This window comes from Hipposideros armiger, unplaced genomic scaffold (genome assembly GCF_001890085.2).
Source record: "Hipposideros armiger isolate ML-2016 unplaced genomic scaffold, ASM189008v1 scaffold_400, whole genome shotgun sequence".
NCBI lineage: Eukaryota > Metazoa > Chordata > Mammalia > Chiroptera > Hipposideridae > Hipposideros > Hipposideros armiger.
This window is the reverse complement of record NW_017731750.1, coordinates 855,187-876,257: the sequence shown is the minus strand read 5'-3', so window position 1 is coordinate 876,257 and position 21,071 is coordinate 855,187. Positions and strand designations below refer to the sequence as shown.

The window sequence follows — 21,071 nt, the reverse complement described above, 5'->3', positions numbered from 1 at the left end:
TGTATCATTTGAGAAACCATAGCCTAAACAAAATTAAACAAGTTTCTCAAATGAAGGTTATATCAGAATTTTCACTAAACTGTTGTATATTATGTATCTCCAAAAGATGAACTCCATGAAGTGTGAAGGATTTCTACAATTCATTTCATCAAGGAACCTTAGTTTTCCCTCTAGGATGCATCTGAAGAAGTCAGGTTCTATGTAAAATATTATGAAAAATTATTATAGGCTACAGCAGTTAACATTTTGTGACCCAAGAATTCCATATTCAACCATATTTTTATTTCAAGAGCAAAGTTAACAGAACAACATTTTCAAATTTGCAAAGGGCTTGAGTAATCACTCAAGTTACTCAAATATCTCTTGAGTAATCCTCAAACCCCTACTACGAAAAATTATGAGAAAAGTTCAGCCAACTAAGAGATGCATTATAATTAATAATTCAAAAATAAGAATTTTAGAGCACAAAGAAATAATAATGTAAATAAAAACTGTTAGAGATAAGTAAAATTAATTGCAAATGTGGATATAAAATTAAACACAAAGACCAAAAATATTCTGGAAACAGAATAAATGCTTAAAAAGATTAAAAAGAGCTGCTTACTAATAATGAAAACAGGGTGTAGACCCGTATCTCCCTGCTTCCCTGCCAAGTACAGCTATAACTCATGGAAATAATGTAAGAAGTAACCAAAAGGGAACTCTGAAAGGTGCTAAGAGGAAGGTGATCCAGTTCAGCGCCCAGCACTGGGGGAACAACACAGCGGCAAGACATCTACCATCCCCCATCCAATAGAAGGAGGCAATCCAGGTCTGATGTTCCTGTCCCTCAACCTAGCAATAGAAAGCAGCCTGGGTAGGCTCATTCCTCACCCAGGTTGAATGGGAGTCTCTCAGGCAACACAAGGTAAGCCCACAATGGGCAATGGGGATGTATTGGGAGCCCCACTAGCCAGAAAACAGAAGGGAATGCTCTCCTTCCCTGGAAGGTCTGAAATTCCCCTCCCCCATAATGATATAACACTGGCCTCAGCAAGAGAGACCTCCACCCCCAAAAATGACCTGGCCCAGGAAGCCTCTGTCCCCATGGGCCTCTCCTCCTCTCAAGAGACTGGAGGCAACAGCAAAATGGATCTGATCATGGATCCACTGAATCAAATGTATTTCAATTAGCACCTCACATGGAAAGCACTCTTTGTTCCCCACAGTCAGGGAACAATCCCATCACAAGAAGGGCCTGGCTCAGAAACTTTCTATTCTTGCCTGAGGGTCTTCTCCCCAAGGACAGACACCTGTCATACTGGCCTAAAGAAATCCTTTCCAGCCCTTACTCAGCATAAGGAGGAGCAGTGGGAGCCCCCACAGCAACAGGTACATCAAGTGGACCAAAATATCAGCACATGGGCTCTGAAATGAAGCTGTCATTGGAAACATGGCCCACGAAAGCCACGACCTGTGTGCTAATCCCAAACAGGGTGACCAGATTTAAATAGAATCTAGGGTCTGCTAATATATTAGGTAAAATGTCCAGGATACAATAGAAAATCACCCATCATATCAAGAACCAAGCAAATCATAACTTGAATGAGAAAAGACATTTAATGGACACCAACACCAAGATGAAGCAGATGTTGGAATTATCTGACAAGGGTTTTAAAGAAGGCATCATTAAAATCCTTCAACAGTTAATCCTAAATTCTCTCAAAACAAATGAAAAATGAGAAAATCTCAACAAAAAAATATAACTTATAAGAAAGAACCAAATGGGAATTATAGAACAGCAAAATACAATTGCAGAAATTAAAAAGTTTCTGGATGGGATAGTATTAAGGACGACAGAGGTTAGAATCAGTGAACTTGAAGATAGATCAATAGAGTTCACTCAATATGAACAACAGAAATAAAATAGATTTTAAAAAATAACAGAACCTCTGAGACCTATGGGGCAATAAAAAAGATCCAATACTCTGATATCAGAGTTCCATGAGAGGAGACACAAAGTAGTGGGGAAAGACTATTCAAGGACATAATGGCTCAAAATTTCCAAATTTCCAAAAACACAAACCTACAAATTGTTGATCATACCTCAAAATGTATAAACCCAAATAAATCAATTTCAAAACATATGATAGTTAAACATTAAAAAATTAAAAACTTGGAAAAATTCTGGAAAGCAGCCATGGGGAAATGATGTGCTACCTATAATGGAAAAACAATTCAAATAACAACAGTTTGCTCATATGAAATCATGCAGACCAAAGGAATTGGCACAACATTTTTTAAGTTCTGAAAAAGAAAGAACTATCATTTGTGGTACATAACTGGCAAAAATATCCTTCAGGAATGAGAGGAAATCAAGGCATTCTCGAATGAAAAAAAACTAAAAGAATTTATCACTATCAGACTTATCCTTAAAGACTGCCTACATAAAGTTCTTCAAACAAAAAGGAAATAATGCAAGAATGAATCTTGGAGCATCAAGAAGGAAGCAGGAATGATAGAAAGAGTAGAAATATGGGTACATACAACAGACTATCATTTTCCTCATAAAATTTATACATCATATATAAAATTGAGGCAAAAATGATCGTTCCATGTGATACTCAAGGCAATAATGTTTAAAAGTGGGAAGGTAAAAGGACCTAAATGGAAGTGCTGTTTTCACACTCCACTCAAAGAAGTAAAAATGCTGATACCAATAGATTGGGATGTCACATATGTACGTCATAATACCCAGTGCAACCACTATGAAGACTAGAGAAAGAGATGCACTCAAAAATACTATAAATAAATCAAGATGGGATTCTTAAAAATGTTCAAACAACCCACAAGAAGACAAGAATAAAAGAGGAACAAGAACCAAAAGAAATTAACAGAAAACATATAATAAAAATAGCAGACTTACACATTTCAATAGTTAACTTAAATGTAAATAGCCTAAGTATGTCAATCAAAAAACAGAGATCAACAGAATGAATAGAAAACACAACCCAACTATATACTGTGTACAAGAAACTCACTTCAAATTCAACAACATAGATAGGATGGGAAAGGTGTGCCAGGCAAATATTAATTTTAAGAAGCAGGAGTGGCCATATTAATATCCTAGGAAGTAAACTTCAGAGCAAGAAAATTACTAGAGAAAAAGCAGGACATTACATAACAGTAAAAGGGTCAATCCATCAAAAGAATCAATAATAGGACATATAATCTTAAATGTAGACATACCAAAAGACAGAGTCTCAAAATACATGAGGCAAAAACAAATAGAACCTAAAGGAGAAATAGAGAAATTCACAATTATAGTTGGGGACTTCAATAAAGCCCCTCAGTAAATGATAAAATACAAGAGAGGAAAATAAGCAAGTACCTACGGATCTAAAACAGCAAAATCAACCAGTAGAATCCAATTGACATATATGGAACACTCCACCCAACAACATAGAAAAGCACATTTTTTTTAAAGATTTTTTTTTGTTGGGAATTGGGGGAGGGGAACAGACATGTTGCTGTCCTTTTGTTCTTCAGTCTAGTTGTGGAGGATGTCGCTTCACTGGCCCGTGTTGGTATTGTGATCATTGCGCTCTTCCCGGGTGAGGCAGTCAGTCGCTGGCCATTGGATGGCCGCTCACGATGGGTCACGGTGGCCGCCGGCTACACCCACTGGCTGCCGGCCACTCACGGTAGCTCATGGCAGCCCACTGCAGCCCCACTGCAGCCCACGCCATCACTGGCGACTCACAGTAGCTCAGCTCCAGGTCGAGCTGTTGTTCACCATCTTAGCTATAGAGGGTGTGGTGTCACTGGCCCATGTGGGATTCAAACCAGTGGCCCTGCTGCTCAGAGCTTGTACTCCCAAGCCAACTCTTAACCAATGAGCCACTCGGCCGACCCATGAAAAGCATATATTTTAAAATGCTCCAAGATAGACCATATATGAGACTATTAAACAAACCTCAAAAATTTAAATAATTGAAATCACACAGAGTGTGTTCTTTGTCCGCAATGAATCAAACTAGAAACCAGTAACAGAAAGACACTAAGAAAATCTCTAAATACATGAAAATTTAGCAACATAATTCTAAATAATCCATGCCTCAAAAGAGAATATTCAAAATAAATAAAAATATGGAGAATTGAATAAAGTGAAAATATAATATCAATCAATATTTAAGTTCCTACAGCAAAAAAACAAAAAACAAAACTAGAACAAGAAGGAAAAACAACAACAACAAAAACCCAAAGTTTGCAGAAAGAAGAAAATAATAAAGATAAGAGTAGAAATCAACGAAATTGGAAACAAAAACAGTAGAGAAAATCGATGAAACAAAAATGCAGATTCTTTGGAAAAAATGAATAAAATTTGCAAGCCTAACAAGAGTGAAATAAAAATAAAAAGAGAAGACAAAAATCACAAAGATCAGGAATGAAATAGGGAGTATCACTATAAATCCTGCAACTGTTAAAAATGATACTAAGGGAATACTATGACCAACTTTATGTTCGTAAATGCAACAACTTATAAGAATTGACCAATTCCTCAGAAACTACAAACTGCCAAGAACTCAAGCAGATAAAATAGATATCTGAATAGTGCAATACTCCTTAAGAAATTGAATTCATAATATAAAAGCCCCTGAAAAAAGAAATCTCTAGGCCCAGATAGATTTAGTACAGAATTCTACCAAACAGTTAAATAAGAATTAACATCAATTTTACATCATCTCCTCTGTAAAATAAGAGACAGTAACACTTCTCCAATCATTTTATGAGACCTGATACCAAAACCAGGCAGATGATACCAAAATAGAACAAACTTCAGACCAATATCTCTGATGAGATTATAAGAATCGTAATAAAGTACTAGCAAACTGAATCTGACAATGTATAAAAATATTATGCACCACAAATTCATTTCAGGTGTGCAAGTCAACTTCAATAGTCAAAAGGCATCATGTCATCCAGGTATAGAACATCCAGTTATAGAATAAGTCAGGGGGTGTAGTGCACAGCATAGGGAAGAGTCAATAGTGTCATAATAACTACGTACAGTGACACATGGTTACTAGACTTACTGTGGTGATCACTTTGTAAGGTATATAAATGTTGAATCATTATGTTATTCACCTCAAACTAATATAATATTGTATGTCAACTATAATTAAAACTAAATTTAAAAATATCAACACATTTAAAAAAAGTTCAAGCAGCTCTGGGCTAAGAAACCTTAATTATATTCAAATTCAGGTTATGCTTTTTTATTGAACACTGTATATTATCCTTAATAAAAACAATGTGACTTTTGTTGAGACCCAAACAAAAAATAAAGAATAAAAATTATATATTCATATCAGTTGACACGGATCATTCATGATAAAAACTTTCAGCAAGTTAAGAATAAAGGGAGAGGGCTGGCCGAGTAGCGTGTTGGTTAGGAGCTGGCTTGGGACGCCAGCTCTGAGCAGCAGGGCCCCGGTTCCGATCCCACATGAGGGCCAGTAACACTGCCCTCTACAGCTAAGATGGTGAACAACAGCTCTACCTGGAGCTGGGCTGCCCTGAGTCACCGGTGATGGCGTAGGCTGCAGTGGGGCTGCAGTGGGGCTGCAGTGGGGCTGGCCGGCAGCAGGCGTGAGCTTTCGTGAGCTGCTGTGAGCCTCCGTGAGCAGCCATCCAATGGCCGGCGACCAACTGCCTCAGCCTGGAAGAGCGCAATGATAACACCACCATGGGCCAGTGAAGTGATGTCCTCCACAACTAGACTGAAGAACAAAAGGACAGCAACTTGTCTGTTCCCCTTCCCCGATTCCCCAACTTTGTTCCCTCCCCCAATTCCCTAATAAAATCTTAAAAAAAAAAATCTGAGACCATAGCTGTCCATTGTTAGTCTTTATTCTGGATAGTCAGTTGTCTAAGACCAGTCTGGTAAGTTCTGGAGACCTGCTATACAGCACAGAACCTATAGCTAACAATATGGTATACTTTACATTCGCTAAGAGAGTAGATCTTGTGTTAAATGCACTCATCACACACGAAATAATGAAAATTGTAGTGGTAGTAGTAATAACAATATAGAGGGGGGAGGAAACTTTGGGAGGAGATAGGTATGCCTATGGCCTGGATGATAATGATGGTTTTGCAGATGCTTACCTATCCCCAAGCTCATCAAATTGTGTACATTAAATATGTACAGCTTTTTACATGTCAATCATAATTCAATGCGTACATTTTAAAAAATTGTTTCCAGGACACCATCCCTGAAGCACAGCCCATCCCCTTCAGAAACCTGCCTTTGTTATGGGTTTTAGAGGATTTGTCTGCCTGACCCCAAGGAGCCCCTAAGGGCTTTCACATCTCCCTTGTTCCTTTCCGTGCTCCCCTGACCTGGAATGTGAGATTCTACCCTTGGCAGAATCAGTCCAATTGTCTTTCTTTTTCCTCCTGTCCACTTCTTTTACGTAATTTGGGGTGAAAACTCCCTGCTTTCCTGACAGTCTACGTTTTACATGTTGTACACAGACCCTGTGTGTTACGTAAATAACTTTACATAAAACTTGGGAAGATTCTTAAGATTAAGATTAAGCCGCTGGTGCCAAGACTTTCCTGTTAATATAACCAGGAACTTTTTCCTCTTCCTGCTGTGGTCACTTGTCAGCCCATCTTCACCACAGACTCAGGAACCGGTAGTGAATTTATTTAGAAGGGATTTCAAAAATTACTCTAAATTTATTTGTTTCTGTTTATAAAATAAATTCAGACATTCTTCTAAACTGTGAGTTTTCAGCACACTAATTGATATAAAGTAACTGATAAGTTGGGGACTGCAGCAAGCCTTGAGTGTCCTGTGGCTTCCTCGACAGAGGGCCGCACAGTAGGTTTGGGTGGGCAGCTGTCCCTCTGTGGCGTCGCAAGAGTTTCCTTCTTCCTGGCAGCTGGGGGCTGTGACTCTGATTATATGCTTTTCTTTAAATTAAATTTATTGGGGTGACAATGTTTAGTAAAATTACACAGGTTTCAAGTGTACAACTCTATAACTGATTATATGCTTTTATACTCTCGTATCAACTTTGTGCTGCTTACCATAATGAGCATGTGTATTAGAAACTCTAGTCACATTTTTGCCACTGAAAACTATTTTAGAGTTTGATTTTGTTAATTTGAGATTTTAACTCCATTGAAAAATAACAGAATAGATCATATGACCTAATTGTAAAAATTTCAGAAAATAAGAACAAGGATGAAGAAAAAATTACATTCACATGTACTTCAATCCATAGTAATTAGTATCACCAGGGTTATTATTATAATACATTTTCTCCAGTTTTTGTCTCTCTGTGAATATAAATGGATGTATAATAGATATAGAACAGCGATGTAAGTGTACTGTGAAGTCAATCTCTACAGACTGTAAAGTGAAAATATTCTTTTCAATAATTGTACAATATTCCATCTTTGTAATTGCATTTTCTACTTCTGACTAATTTCATATGACAAAGTCCTGGACATAGAAATATATTTACTTATAGGGTTTAAACATTTGAAAAGTTATGGCTAAGTATCTCCAGAAAGTTTTCAGAAAAGTTTTTCAATTTACGTTTCTACCAGTAGTGTATGAATTTGCACATATTATCTCACTCTTGACAGCACTGAGTATTAGTATATATTTTATTTTCTAATCTGATAGAAGATTAGATTAGATAGAAGAAAAATGTTATCGAGTTATAATTTTAATTGACATTTCTTAGATTTCCAGCAAGGTTGAACTGTTTTGATATGTTTATTGAAAGTATCTATCAATTGTCTATTGTTCCTTATCCCATTTCTCTATTGTCATGCTAAGAGGTTTCCATATTGCTTTAGAAATGCTCTTCATATATGCTTTTTCTATCAACTGCCATATTTTTTCCTGTTTGCTCATTTTTGAAATATTCTTTTAATTTGTTTAAGAATTTTTATTTATGATTTCTTTCATTGCTTTAATGTTTAGAAAGGCATTTCCAAGTTAGAAAAGTAGTTATGTACCGACATGCAATTTCTTCCCGTTTTAGGAACAGTTAAAACATATATACCGGCAGGCCTCATTTTATTGCGCTTCACTTTATTGCACTTTACAGATGTTGTGTTTTTTACAGACTGAGGGCAAGACCCTCCACCAGCAAAAATTTATGGCTCACTTTATTGTCATAGTCGCTTTATTATGGTGGTCGGGAACTAAACCCGCACTGTCTCCAAGGTATGCCTGTAGTGTTATATAGGCTAAAGCCAAAGGCAGTCATAAATATGGATACATCTGTAAAAACCCAAATTACTCCAGTCTGACGCAGACCCGTGAGCCTGACCAGATAGATGCCTGCCCTGTAGGACAAGTCACTGAAATCTCAGGGACTCAGTGGCTCTGACACGTGGTTGAGCAGCAGGGTCACATAGAGGGTTTCTGGAAACCCAGCCTGCTTAGGCCCGCCCACCGGGGAACCGCAGAGTCAGTATTTCTGGGGCGGAGCCCAGGTATTTGCATTTCTAACCAGTCCCAGGTGCTGCTGCTGCTGCAGCTGCAGGTTCAGGAACCACAGGAGTAGACCCCCTGCTGACACCAATGCTTTCCATCCTCCACGTTTACCCACAGTAAAACTGCTCTGGAGACTAAAGCACTTGCTGTCGGTCTAACAAGACTCCGTGATGGACTTCACTGCCGAAAGCTACTTAGGTTCCATTAGGTGGTTAAGGCCTGAAGGGCGGCAGCCTTGGATCCACAGCCCTGATAGAAGAATATGCTGACAAAATATTGAGGCAGAACAATCCTATGGGTGCTGGATTTGACGTGAGGAGAGACCCTGCCTACTGGAACAGCCAGTTATCCTTAAAATAAAAATAACAGAAGTCCTGATATTGTCTATGTCTTGGCCACATGCAAAAAAAATGCCTCACAGGAATGAATATGATTTCTTCTGTCTTTTTTCATTTGCTTTCCCTGCAAGATTTATCAACAGTCAACCTCATGGGACAGGTAATCTCCAGTTTTACAGACGAAGAAATTATAGATATTTCATAGATACCTGACTAGCTGGGGAATGCATTTTCTTTTGTTTAATTTTCTTTTTCTGATTATAGAAGTAACATATGCCCTCTGTCAAGATTTTGGAAAATACAGAGAGATATGATCACTCATAATCCTACCACACATGAAAAAAATCACTGTCGATCTTTTGGTAGATTTCTTTTCAGTCCCTTTATGCGCAACAGATTTGGATTGTACAGTACCTGTAGCTTCCTGCAGTGTTTCTCTCATGTCATGAACATGAAACATCAAGTGCTCTCAACTGCCCACAAGTCAAGAAGTTTAAGTCCAGGTCCTCACCCACCTCAGCCATTGCCCTGGGCCAGCACATACATGACCCCATGGGACAGAAATAAAGAGTCCAGAACCACAGCAGAAATGGAAAACCAGGAAAGACATGACACCAGAGCAAGAATTTTGGATGGAGGGACAGTGGACAAGCCTGGAGTGATTCCTGGAGAGCAGCTAGAGGTATTTTACTATACCTGCTGTGTGTTATCGCAGCAGATAGGGAGGAGTGGACAGCAGGAAAGGATGCTGAGCAGGTATATTAATGAAGAAGTTACTGTGACAAACAGGCCCTGATCTGGACCAAGTCTGGGGATGGGTGTCTCCCACATTTTTATGCTAGGATAACTTACAGTGTCTTGGACCTTGCACACAGCTGTGGGGTAAAAATAGCTATGAGAACAACCCATACATATGGGCCAAAAGGCTCAGGACATTTAGGCAACACTCTTGAGCACACACCAAGATCAAATAGCCCAGATGAGCTTCTTGTTTCTTGACCTCCAGCCCCAGACACATTCCTCACACCCAGCACCACTCAGTGAACAGATCTATTTGCTTAAATACTAATGTGTTCCACTTCTTCAAACAGAAACTCTAAATTAGTCAAGTTTTAATGAATGAGGCTTGACTGTGAACAAAATGAAAATGTAAGCAAAGGAGCCCAGTTCGGGAGCACCTATCTGATGTTTTTCAGAGTCATGGTGGCCAGTGTTTTACTCGCACCTTCCAGTACCTACAGTAAGAGACACACAGCTCAGCTCTCCTAGTGAACTGTGGACTCATTTCTTTCTTCAGGGAAGGAAGAGCTTAACAGCAGTGTCAGCTGGTCCCTGAGATCAGCAGAGCTGCCAATCTCCCATGATCCCTGGCACCACCCTTCTGATGAGGCTGTCTGCAGTCGGTGCAGAAGACAGTGCACAGGGCTGGAGTTCAGGGCCCCTGTGGCAAGGTGGGTAAAACTTGTGACATAGCAGTGGGGCTCTCTCCTCTGCCAGTGGGGGCATCTACTGTAGTAAAGACTCTCATTCTGGGTACTACTGGACAAAGGTGTGTGGTGTGAATGAATGGTAGAACAACAGTGACTCTGAGGACCCCACTTATCAGCAGTTGCAATCAACCTGAAGCACTGAGCATGAAAGTCATCCCCCAATCCTGAGTCCCAGCCCCATTCCATCCCCCTCTTCACTCCTCTCTACCATCAAGTCCTAAAGCTGACTTCAAACACAATTTCACATTTCTTCACCATCACTGCAGTAAGAGCAAACACACAGAAAATTGATGAGTGAAGGATAAGAACACAATAACAATTTCACAGGTTATTATTCTATAAGAGAGAGGTTCTGAACTGGCTGCCAAGAAATCTGTGAGCCTCACACCAGGCTGACTACCCTGGGGGGACGGGGGCTCCGGACATGGCCCTCCAACCATCCTCCTTGGGAGTGAGGCTGCATCAGAGCCAAATACGTTTTGCCTTCAATGTCACCAATTTCCTGCAAAGAGCCTGGGGTTCATAACTTTTGGGAATAGGACTAACTGATAAACAGCTGTTGTGCAGAATCCCATTTCATTTTATTTTCATCTGGGCGCTGTAGGGTGGAAAGCCAGTAGGTGGGAGCACTGGAAACAGATAGCATTAGCAAGACGAGCCTAGTGCCTGGTAGGATCACTTCTCAGAACACAGAGAACAGCATGGTCACAGTTTTTCTCTAAGGTGGGAAGAAACCAAAGCCTGGGGTGAATGAAAGGCAGTGGCAGCAGCATTGGCTCACCAGTGGAAGCCCAGTTACAGAATCTCCACCTTCCGTGGTAGCTGGGCTCCATGACCCTCACCTCCAGAGTTAGTCCCCTCCCACCCTAAACAGGAATAGCCTGTATAGCCAAGAGGCCACTGCAGAAATGATGGAGTTTGACTTCCAAGGCTCTCATAAAAGTCATTGTAGCTTCTGCCTTTTCCTCTCGTGGATCAGTTGCCAGCTGCCACAACATGAGGACACTCAAGCAGCACTATGGAGATGTTCTTGTGACAAGGACCCAAAGTCTCCTGCTAACAGCCAGCATCACCTTGCCAGCCACATGAGTGAGCTGTCTTGAATCACATCCTCCAGCCCCAGTCAAACCTTCAGATAATCACAGCCCCAGCCAGCATCTTGACGACAACTTCATGAGAGACCCTGAGCCAGAACCACCCAGCTAACCTGCTTTCAAATTCCTGAACCACAGAAACTGTGTGAGATAGTAAGTATTTATCATTTCATGTCACTAGCTTTTGGTGTCATGTATTATGCAGCAAACAGATCATGAATGCACCCTGCCAAGGGTACGTTTATGTCTGTGACTCTGTCTCTGGTGAGAAGCCTTGTCAGTGTATCTTACATGAATAGTCTCCGTTCTAGAATACTGGTACTTCCTGATATCGGTATCCTTTGATATTTCCACTGCTCTTCTTCTATATCATCTTCACTGCTGTGGCAAAGCAAACACACATGTGCCTGTGTACACACACACACACACACACAACATTCTTTTAAACCTGAAAAATCACTGAATCCCTCAAGCACTGGGAATATGAACTTTTTGCAGAAGAACCTGATTCTCTGAATGTTTTAGTACCATTTTTCATTCTGTCTCCGAATGGACAGATGGCGGGGGAGGGGGCAGCTGACTACAGAGATTGACAGATGTCTGTTCTCCTTTCCTAGCAATAAAATTCGGAGCTGAGTGAGCCTCAGCAGGAGAGAAAAGCCCCAGCCATGCATTCCCGCAATTGTTTAAATATTTCAGAATGGAATTTTCGCCCTTTACTGTCATTTCCCCATCCGGTTTATCACCCTGGGAAAGGAGGGGGCTCTTGGGTAAGACAAAAACACAGAAACTCTGTGAGTATAAAAGCCTGTCCAGATATGATAGAGGCAGTCAATTGGTTATGAGAGGAATGTTTCCTCACGGTTTGGATGTTGTGCTATGAAGAACCCAGAAGACATGAGGCTCTAAGTACCTGCAGCTCCCTCCCCTCCAGGATGGGGACCAAGAAGAATGCCGAGAGCCTGAAGGCCTCGCAGCATTCTCCAGGCTAGAATGGGCCCTGAGGGCGGAGGGAGGCAAATGGGTAGAAAGCATTCAGAGCGGGGAATAAAGGAGAGCAGAGAAGGGAAACCAGGCAGACAAAGAACTCCCGATGCCCGTCCAAAGTGGGTCTGTATGGGTTGGAAAATGGCCAGGTGGGAAGCAGTATTTCTCCACCTTCTTATTTAGGTGTTATTTTTCATTTCTGCCAGGGCACTCTACCTATCTGTCCTTCCAAGTGTGGAGTCATAACTGAAGGGTTACCTGTGACATTGCATGTGAAATACTCTCATCAAGTGGCAAGTAGGGTCGTGGAGGTCCTTCTCTAGGGAGACTCAGGACTGATCATGACCACAGTTTGAGGAGACAGTGTTCTCCTGATGTGTCTCAGCAGCATTGAGGTCAGAGACTCAGTCTCATTGTCCCCTGCCCCTGGATCCCCCAGGAACAGGTCCTATCTCTCTGCTCATCTTCATCTATGCACCTTCCCTGATGAGCTCAGCCCTGCCTATGATTTCATCCACCAGCTCTGGTGAATCCCAGGGTTTCCAGCCCCGGTCCATGATCCATCCCTGATTTCAGCTATGCACCGACTTCCTCCTTCTCTTGGTTATCTGACCCTCACCTTACTCTTAACATGTCCAATTTAGAATTCAACTCCACAAAGACTTCTTTTCTCCACGATCTTATTCCTGTCAATAAAAGCCAGCTGGGAAGCTTTGAGTCATCTCGATTCTTCGCTTTCCTCAGGAACATAAATCCACCCTGCCAGTGGTCCTGAGGTCTCATTCTTTAAACTGAACCTCAGTTATGGTCCAAGACTTTCCTATGCTCATTATCTCTGCCCTTTTCATACTCTTCATCATTGCAGGCCTGGAAAGCTCACTTTTCTTACTTTGCTCACTTAATTCCTCCCATGTTTCAAGGTTTAAAACAAGAGTCCCAATTTCCTGAAGCTTTATCTGACCTCTCAAGACCAATTTTGTCTCCTTTATTGAATTTCTATTTGTTCTATTCAAGACAATTGTTACTGACAGCCTGCTGTGTGCAACATGCCAGGTGCCAGGGCACTGCAACAATGAAGCCCCTGGCCTCAAGGAGATTCCAGTCTAGTAATCACCACACCAATTAATTGCTTCTTTGTTTTCTCTGTCTTAATTGTGTTTCCCCAACCACATTCTTAAATAACCAGGCCTGTGTCTTAAATGTCTTTTGTAAAACCCACAATGACTGTTAGACTACAGAATACATAACATGTTCTTACTACTTGTTAGTTATATACAAAATGGGCAACAGAATCAGACTAGAGATACAAGTCAACTGCAATCCTTTTCTAGGTTACAGAAACATCTTTGGTTAACGAAAAAACACATCAAGAAATTGAAGAAACTACGCCATGTTTGAGTGGTGTTTTACACACCAAACCAATAATTTAATTTAACTTGTCAAATTATTTGACTCAAATTTTTAATATAATGATTGATAACCCATTTCCCAAATTGCATAATCATGAAATAATAGTCACATTATAAGATTAAAGAATTAACATAAAAATGATTTATAGCACTTTAATAATTCAAAGGTAGATATTTGGAATTTCCTAAGAGGTTTTACAAGACAGAAATAGGAGCAAATTGAGAAGCATCAAGCACAAATTCTCAGATAAAATCATCTGTCTTATTAAGAGTATTGATAGGATCCAAACACACAAGACAACCATGACATCCTCTCAGCAGGGGTCTCCTCGAACCAGAAACAGAACTGGGATCAGTTAATACTGATGTGTCCTTTTTTAAGTGTCCCTAAGAAAAAGACTTTTGTAAATCAGAAGTAAAGGAATCTCATTTCTCCAAAATGTAAAACTCTTTTTGATATAAGAAAAAAATAGGGAGATATTTTATTCCTCCAAACCTTAAATGAGTATAGTTTTTATTCTTGATTCAGAAAACCGAATATGGACCTCAATGTAGACATCAAAGCATATATATCACTCAAGCCCAGAAGAAATATTCATGTGCCAAACAGAAGCTCAAGAACTCAGAGTTTAAAATTAGTCCCAGACACGTGTTTACTATGAAGCTTAATCTTTAAAAAAAAATGTGTACTCACCTGCCAGAATATGCTATCTATTGTGTTTCCAAGAAAACCATCACGACCTTCTGAAGACACCAGTTTAGGGCCAAGAATTGTCATGAATTCATCAAAATCCACCTGGCCATCCCCTGAAAGGAGAAGATATAAATATGAATAGAAAAATACTTGAAATTGACTTACTATACCCCATGAAATAAACATTTCCAGGTTTTCCTCCTTGGCATGGCCTCAATAAATAAAGAGCTAGTAACATTACTGAAAAGTGCAACATTTTTAAAATACCAAAAGGAACACAAGAAATTATTGCAATTCTTAGTACATCAAGTATCACATATTCCTAATTATTTGTCAGTATTTCTATCTCAATGCCCAGCCAGAGCCTTCTCCTTAAATGACCACACATCTCACCTGCTATACATCCTAGACCTCAAATTACCCAGCTATACATGACAGAAATTGTGACTTCATCCTTATCTCTTCCTTTATCTTTGTTGCTCACATATAAATTTAGTCATCAAGTCTTATTGAATTCACCTTTTAGATACCTGTGGCTGCTCTATTTTCCTTGTTAAAGGCTGGTGGGAAAATGATTCCAAGAACCCGTGTTCCTAGTTATAATTACAATGTTACTAGTAGAGTGGCTTTCTGCCCTCACACTGTCACCTCCACACCATCTTCCAGACAGTTCTGAGTTTATTTCCCCCCAAAGCATATATGATCATGTTTTATAAATCAATGGTATCTTGAAAAATTAGGAAACCACCTTAGGACAGCATTCAAGTCCCATTATGCCTTTTCCCACCTTTTGCTCCCAGCCTCTGCACAAAATGCCATGCTCTTTGAGAGCTCCGTTTCTCTGCACATCCAGGATGCCTTCCAGGATGACTTGTCTAACTGGTCACCACCATCTTGCCCTCTAAGATGGACCTTAAATATCATGTTCTCTTTTTGTTTTCTTCCTGTCCTTCCTCATCTCACTAGACAGAGTGGCCAAACTTTTTTCCATCTCTCCTACTAATTTAATGTGCATCCACTATAGAACTTATCACCCTGTATCTTAGTCACTGATTTGCATGCTTATTTTCCACCTGGGCTTGGAGCTCGGCAAGGTCAGGGACCTACTCTGAAACTTCTTTGTATATTCATCACCATGGTGGGCTCTCGCTATGTACTTATAGAATGAACGAATGCTGTTTCTTGCTTGTTTTTTCTTTGTTCATGTCAGCATCCACTGGATCTTTCATGCCAGGGCTGACGCTGACCAAAAGGTGGATCTGATCCAATTCAGACAAAAGCAGACCTTCAAGGTATTGTCCAAGCCTCAGTGACTCATTTGTGTGGCATCCTCCACCCTTAGGACTGCTCCAGAGGAGTCTCCACCAAGAGCTCACCACATCTTGGCCCCAGCCAGTAAAGACGGCCCAGATGTCCATGCACATGTTCGCCAAAGTGCAGACACCTCAATCCACTCCCAGAGTGCAATTGCCTTTAAAGATCCCTCGTTCAAAACCTATTTCAAAAAGCCAAGCAGATGTCATCATAAAGATGTCAATAATTCAGATAAAACTTCCTAGAGGATAAAGGAGGCATGAAAATTCAGTGGGAAAGGAAAGATTTAGCCACCAAATAGTGTGGGGCAGTCAGGGGACTACTGAGGGAAATTAATTTATCTCTCACCATTCGACAAAATAAAAGGATCTAGTATTTCACCCTCACTAGTTACCATAAGAAGGTTAATTTAAGCAACAGATGAATTATTATCTTGCCTGTCAAATTAGCGAATATTTCTAAAAAGAATACTGCCCAATGCTGGCAGATATCCAGAAAGGAGACAGGCTGTCTTCTGCATTCTGCTCATCTGGATATTGACTGGCGGTATTTCAGATGCTGTAACATACTTGTTCTTCTTGACATAATAACTTCCTTTTTAAGAAAAAGACAAAGCAAAGAGATGATCTTAAATTCAGACCAAGATGTTTGCCTTAAGATAGTCATCCAGTATTTGTGAAAATGGAAAATTGGAAGCTGGAGAAAGAGAATGGCTCAGTCTTCCTGGAATTCACACTGAGCTGGCTCCGTGTGGCTCCAAGTCTCAGACAAGCACACTCATTACACACACGCACTAACCCTCTGTGTGTGTGTGTGTTACATGCCACTGCGTTGGCTCGAACTCCTGAAGACTCTATGAATGAGCGATGTACACAGGGTCCTGTCCTCAACATCCTTACTCAGCTCCTGTAGACTCACACCCACAGCTTCTTTTATGGAGTCAATTTTTCTTGTACCGGGTCTTCTTCTTTTCCTGCTTGTCCCAAATTACCCCTGCTAGTTATAGCTGGGGCCGGAGGGCCAACAAGTCTCAGACTAAAATATGCATTCTCAGTAGAGATGGGATAACCCTCAATGAAGTGAAAAGTGATTCTTAGGGGACAAAAACAATCTTAGATATTATAATGGTTTGTGTCCCTCCTGGGGCTACAGTACATAAACAGATACACAGCATATCTGTGCTATTAAAACTTCATTAGGGTGGGTAACTAGGGAAACAAATGTCTTAAAAGGCTCCTGGGGGTAGGGTGGCTATCAAAAAAAAAAAGAAGAAGAAGAAGAAGAGGAAGAAGGTTGAGAAACAATGGATGGACTAGAAGATGTCCCAAGTACTATGGTTCTCCTTCCCCAGGGCCCCTCTGGAATGTCAGTCTGTTAGCAGTGGGCGTTACCCAACTCTTTCACCATGTTCTCACAGTTCATAAAGGAATAGCAGCTCAAGTGCATGGGTCATTTTTCATGAAGACCCCAAGAGGCCTTAGCTAAAATGTGTTCACCAGACTGGGTCACTCAAGCTCCTGACCATGGTGTAGTGGACAGTGCTGTCTGTCACTGTTTGGGAACTTAACAGGGACATGGGCCCCAGTACATGGCAGGACACCTGCTTCTCAGTGCCAGAGCAACAGGGCTGTCTCTGAACACTCTACCTTCCAGGTAAGAGGGGAAACACCACCCACTTCTCAGAACCTCCCCGGGGTGATGGGTGTGCAGCAGCATGGGACTGGTGCATTTCAAGGGTCCACACAGAACTCTGGTCAAAGTCATCAAGGAATGCTCACAGATGGTGCCTTCACTGAGATCACTCAACTCAAAGCTGACAAGCAGAAACAATGCTTCAGAACTATATCCTGACCTTGGTGAAGGGAGCAGCTCATTCACAACTCAAATTCTTGGCTAGAGGGGAAACGCTGGGGAAAGGCGGCTGCTCAGGATCCTATGGGCAGTGCCAACTGCCCTGCAGAAATACAGGTGGCTCAGCAAAGACTGTGTGTTACTTGGAGGAGAGGTTTAGTTCGTAGGAGGATTTATTCTAGCTATCTAGCAGAACATGGGATCCCATTTGGAACAAGGGATTTCTTATTGGTCAAAACGTGACTCCCCTTCCTTTTTAAACTATCATTGAGCAAAAAGAGATTCCTGCAGGCCCACAGTTGGAGAAATAATCAGAGTGGGGCCCCCTCTCTCTACGTCTCGCAGGGTTTTCTCAGCTCTGGCTCCTGAGTATGTGTGTACACAGCACATTCTCCGCAGACCTTCCATAAATGAAGGCTCCTCAGCTTGACACCAGTTCTACCAGCAGTACATGGTTCTATTCAGATTTAGTCTGAGGAAAAGCTCTCTTCAGCAGATCCTAGTTTAACAAACAGAACTGAGAACACCCAGCTATCAATGCTGGTCCCACAAGACTAGTCCCTGGTGCCCAACCCTTCACTCCATCCATCTCAGGAGATCTGAGATAATTACAATAGACTCTCAAAGAATGATTTTTAACTAAGTCCGTTATATAAAAAACCCAGGCTGAGGCCAGGTCTGGGAAATCTGATGATGATACAAATATCTAACATTTACTGACAACTGACGATGTGCTGGGCATTGTTTAAAGAAATTTCCATACACAGATTCATCTTAGTCTTCCACCAACTCATTTTACAGATGAGAAAACAGAGGCATAGTGAGGTTCAGTAGCTTTCAGATGTGTGTACAAGAAACAGAGCTGGGATTCCAGACCCAGCAACCTGCCTGTGCTTTTGCTGCTTCTCAGGAGGGTCATGGATAAGCTCTGTTTGGAGCCTCTTTTTCCTGATCCATGTCCCTGGCAGGGGGTGATGCAATGGCTGCCTGGTACCTAGAGGCAAGTGGAAATCAAAATTGCTCTCTCTGATCTAGCTGTTGTATCTCAGGTCAACCTCTAGAGGTGTTTCTTAATTGTTTAAAAGAGTAGTAATAGGTAATAGTTTCCCACTGCTGTGTAAGTCAACTAACACTTGCTTTATGGCAGACACTGAACTAGGGATTTTCATTTATTGCCTTGTCTGATTCTGCCTCAACACAATAAACGGGTTCTCCCCTTCCACATTTTACCCAAGAGAAAACTTAGGAAGGAAGATGTTAAATGTAACTCAGTAGATCAAGGTAGATCAAGGCCATGCAGCTAATACGTGCCAGCACAGAGACTCAGCTTGGAACCCTGATATTAATCTCCACATTGCACCCCCCCCCCACCTGTGGGTCAGAGACCTCAAAATAAGTCCTGGCATAGGTTCGTATCTCTTTTTGAAGTTTGAGAATAGAATATGTTTTCCTACCTGGGCATTTAGGAAGGAATTTAGTGGGAAAATGGGAGAGATGGCCTTCAGGGGCTTTAATGCAAAAGACCATTGTCTGAAAGCATTGATTTGTTCCCAAAATTTCCACTTTGCCTGAAGTTGGGGTTGCAGTAATTCTCCTTGGTCGATTCTCAGTGGACACACGTCTCTCACATCCAACCCTCCAGGCATCTGGAACCTGTTCTACCTAAAACAATTGGTCTAATGAGGGAGGCCTGTCCAGGCCTGGCAGGGTGACATCAGACTGCTATTCTGGATTCCCATGCCCCCAAAGAGAAGGGTAGGCATCTTCCCAGAACCACCACCTTTCACAGAATGCAGTAGACGCCGAAAGCAAAAATTCCCTTTGGTTACATCGTTTTACCAATCTTGAACAAGCAAGTAACTGCAGAATGAAGGAATGGAAGTCACTCCTACCAGGCTTCATTCTCCCTCCTCCAGCCTCCCAGCATCACCATCCACTTAGTAGGGAGTGCAGGAAGCTAGCCTGCTAAGGACTGCATTTTGTTGCTTCCCACTGCTGTGTAAGTCAAAGTAATGAACTTGAACTAGGGCAGGAAGCTGCAGGAGGGCCAGGACTGTACAACATTCATTAAGACCAACCAGCTGAACTTTTGCAGTGGTAAAATAATAATAAAAAACACTGCAAAATAAAGGAAAAGAACATACAGAAAAAAAAGGATGGGCTCTGAAAGGGTAACAAGGACACAGGTTAGGAGGAAGAAAAAATGTCTGAGACTCCATTCGAATTGATTAACTGCATTCCAAAAGCACACCTATGAAGGCGCAGGTCAGTGGACCATGTACTGTGGGACAACAGGGATACAAATAAGGCACAGGCTTACCCTCCAGGAACAAAAGCTCCAATTAGGAAACTCTCAATGGTATGGCAGTGAGCTTTTAAGGGGGAGAAGGTTCTAACAAGCTGAAATGTGAGATGAGGTGAGCAGCCTTAGCTGTGGAGGGGACAGGAAAGGAGCCCACAAAAGATGGAGGGTGGCTGGGAGCAGTGCCCACCCTCCTTTCATGCTGGACTGAGGGTTCCTGTGGGACGGGAGGACAAGATAAGCCTCTGCTTGTCTTTGATCTAGAATCAGCGGGAAGTGTCCATGTCTGGGAGTGAGAGCATCAGAGCTGCTTACCAAAGATCAGCAGGTCTCAGTGCACAGGCTGGTGGGAGGTGCAGAGCAGCCCAAAGCGGTGTTGCATTAACAACAGGAGAGGAAGGCCAGGCTGGAGGAGAGGGAGCAGAGAAGACTGGATCCAGGAAACTGACAAAACTTGGCACCTGACCAAAAGGGCAGGAAGAGGGAAGAGGCAATGGTGATTCTGAGGTTTGAGTCTGGAAGCTAAACTGGAACAAAAGAGAAGGCAGAAAGTGCTTGTACTCAGGAAACGCTGGCTTTAAGGTGCTGGCAGAATGGGAGGGTGAGTGAGGGGAGTGACCAACAGTGAAAAATATGGATCTAAAATTCTTCAGGACCTAGGGAAAGATCTCTAGATCTTTAAGATAGAGTCTCATGTAAACAAAAGCCAGGTACAAAACTGCATTACAGTGTGCTACAATTTGGTTTAAAAAGAAGGTCAAGGAGAAAATATATACGTATTTTCTTAAATAAATATTTTCATAAAAATGTCTGGAGGTATATCCCCGCCCCCAAAACTAATAATAGTTGATGGTTCATTTGTGGGTAAGTCTGGGCAGGTAGGGCACAGCAATGAGCCTTCCCCCTAAATAATTTTTTATACTTTTTGATTTTTGAAACTTGTCATGTACTACCTATTCAAAAATAGATACTTTAACTTTTAAAATACACAGGGAATTCAGTCTTTGGTATCCATCTGGATGAACTCATCATAAACAGTGGGAGAAGGAAGCAAAGACCTAGGGGGGCCTGGGAGCGACTGCATAG

The 21,071-nt window shown here is 41.4% G+C and overlaps 1 protein-coding gene across 10 annotated transcripts in view; it reads right to left on the bottom strand.

Annotated features, from left to right (window-relative positions):
• CALN1 (calneuron 1) overlaps positions 1-21,071 on the bottom strand; it is a 532,500-nt gene that overhangs the window by 160,384 nt on the left and 351,045 nt on the right. For all 10 annotated transcript variants that reach the window (XM_019663705.1, XM_019663715.1, XM_019663707.1 and 7 more), the window contains one exon: positions 14,519-14,631. In XM_019663705.1, coding sequence (XP_019519250.1) covers positions 14,519-14,631 — 113 coding nt within the window. The remainder of the gene's footprint in view (positions 1-14,518; positions 14,632-21,071) is intronic.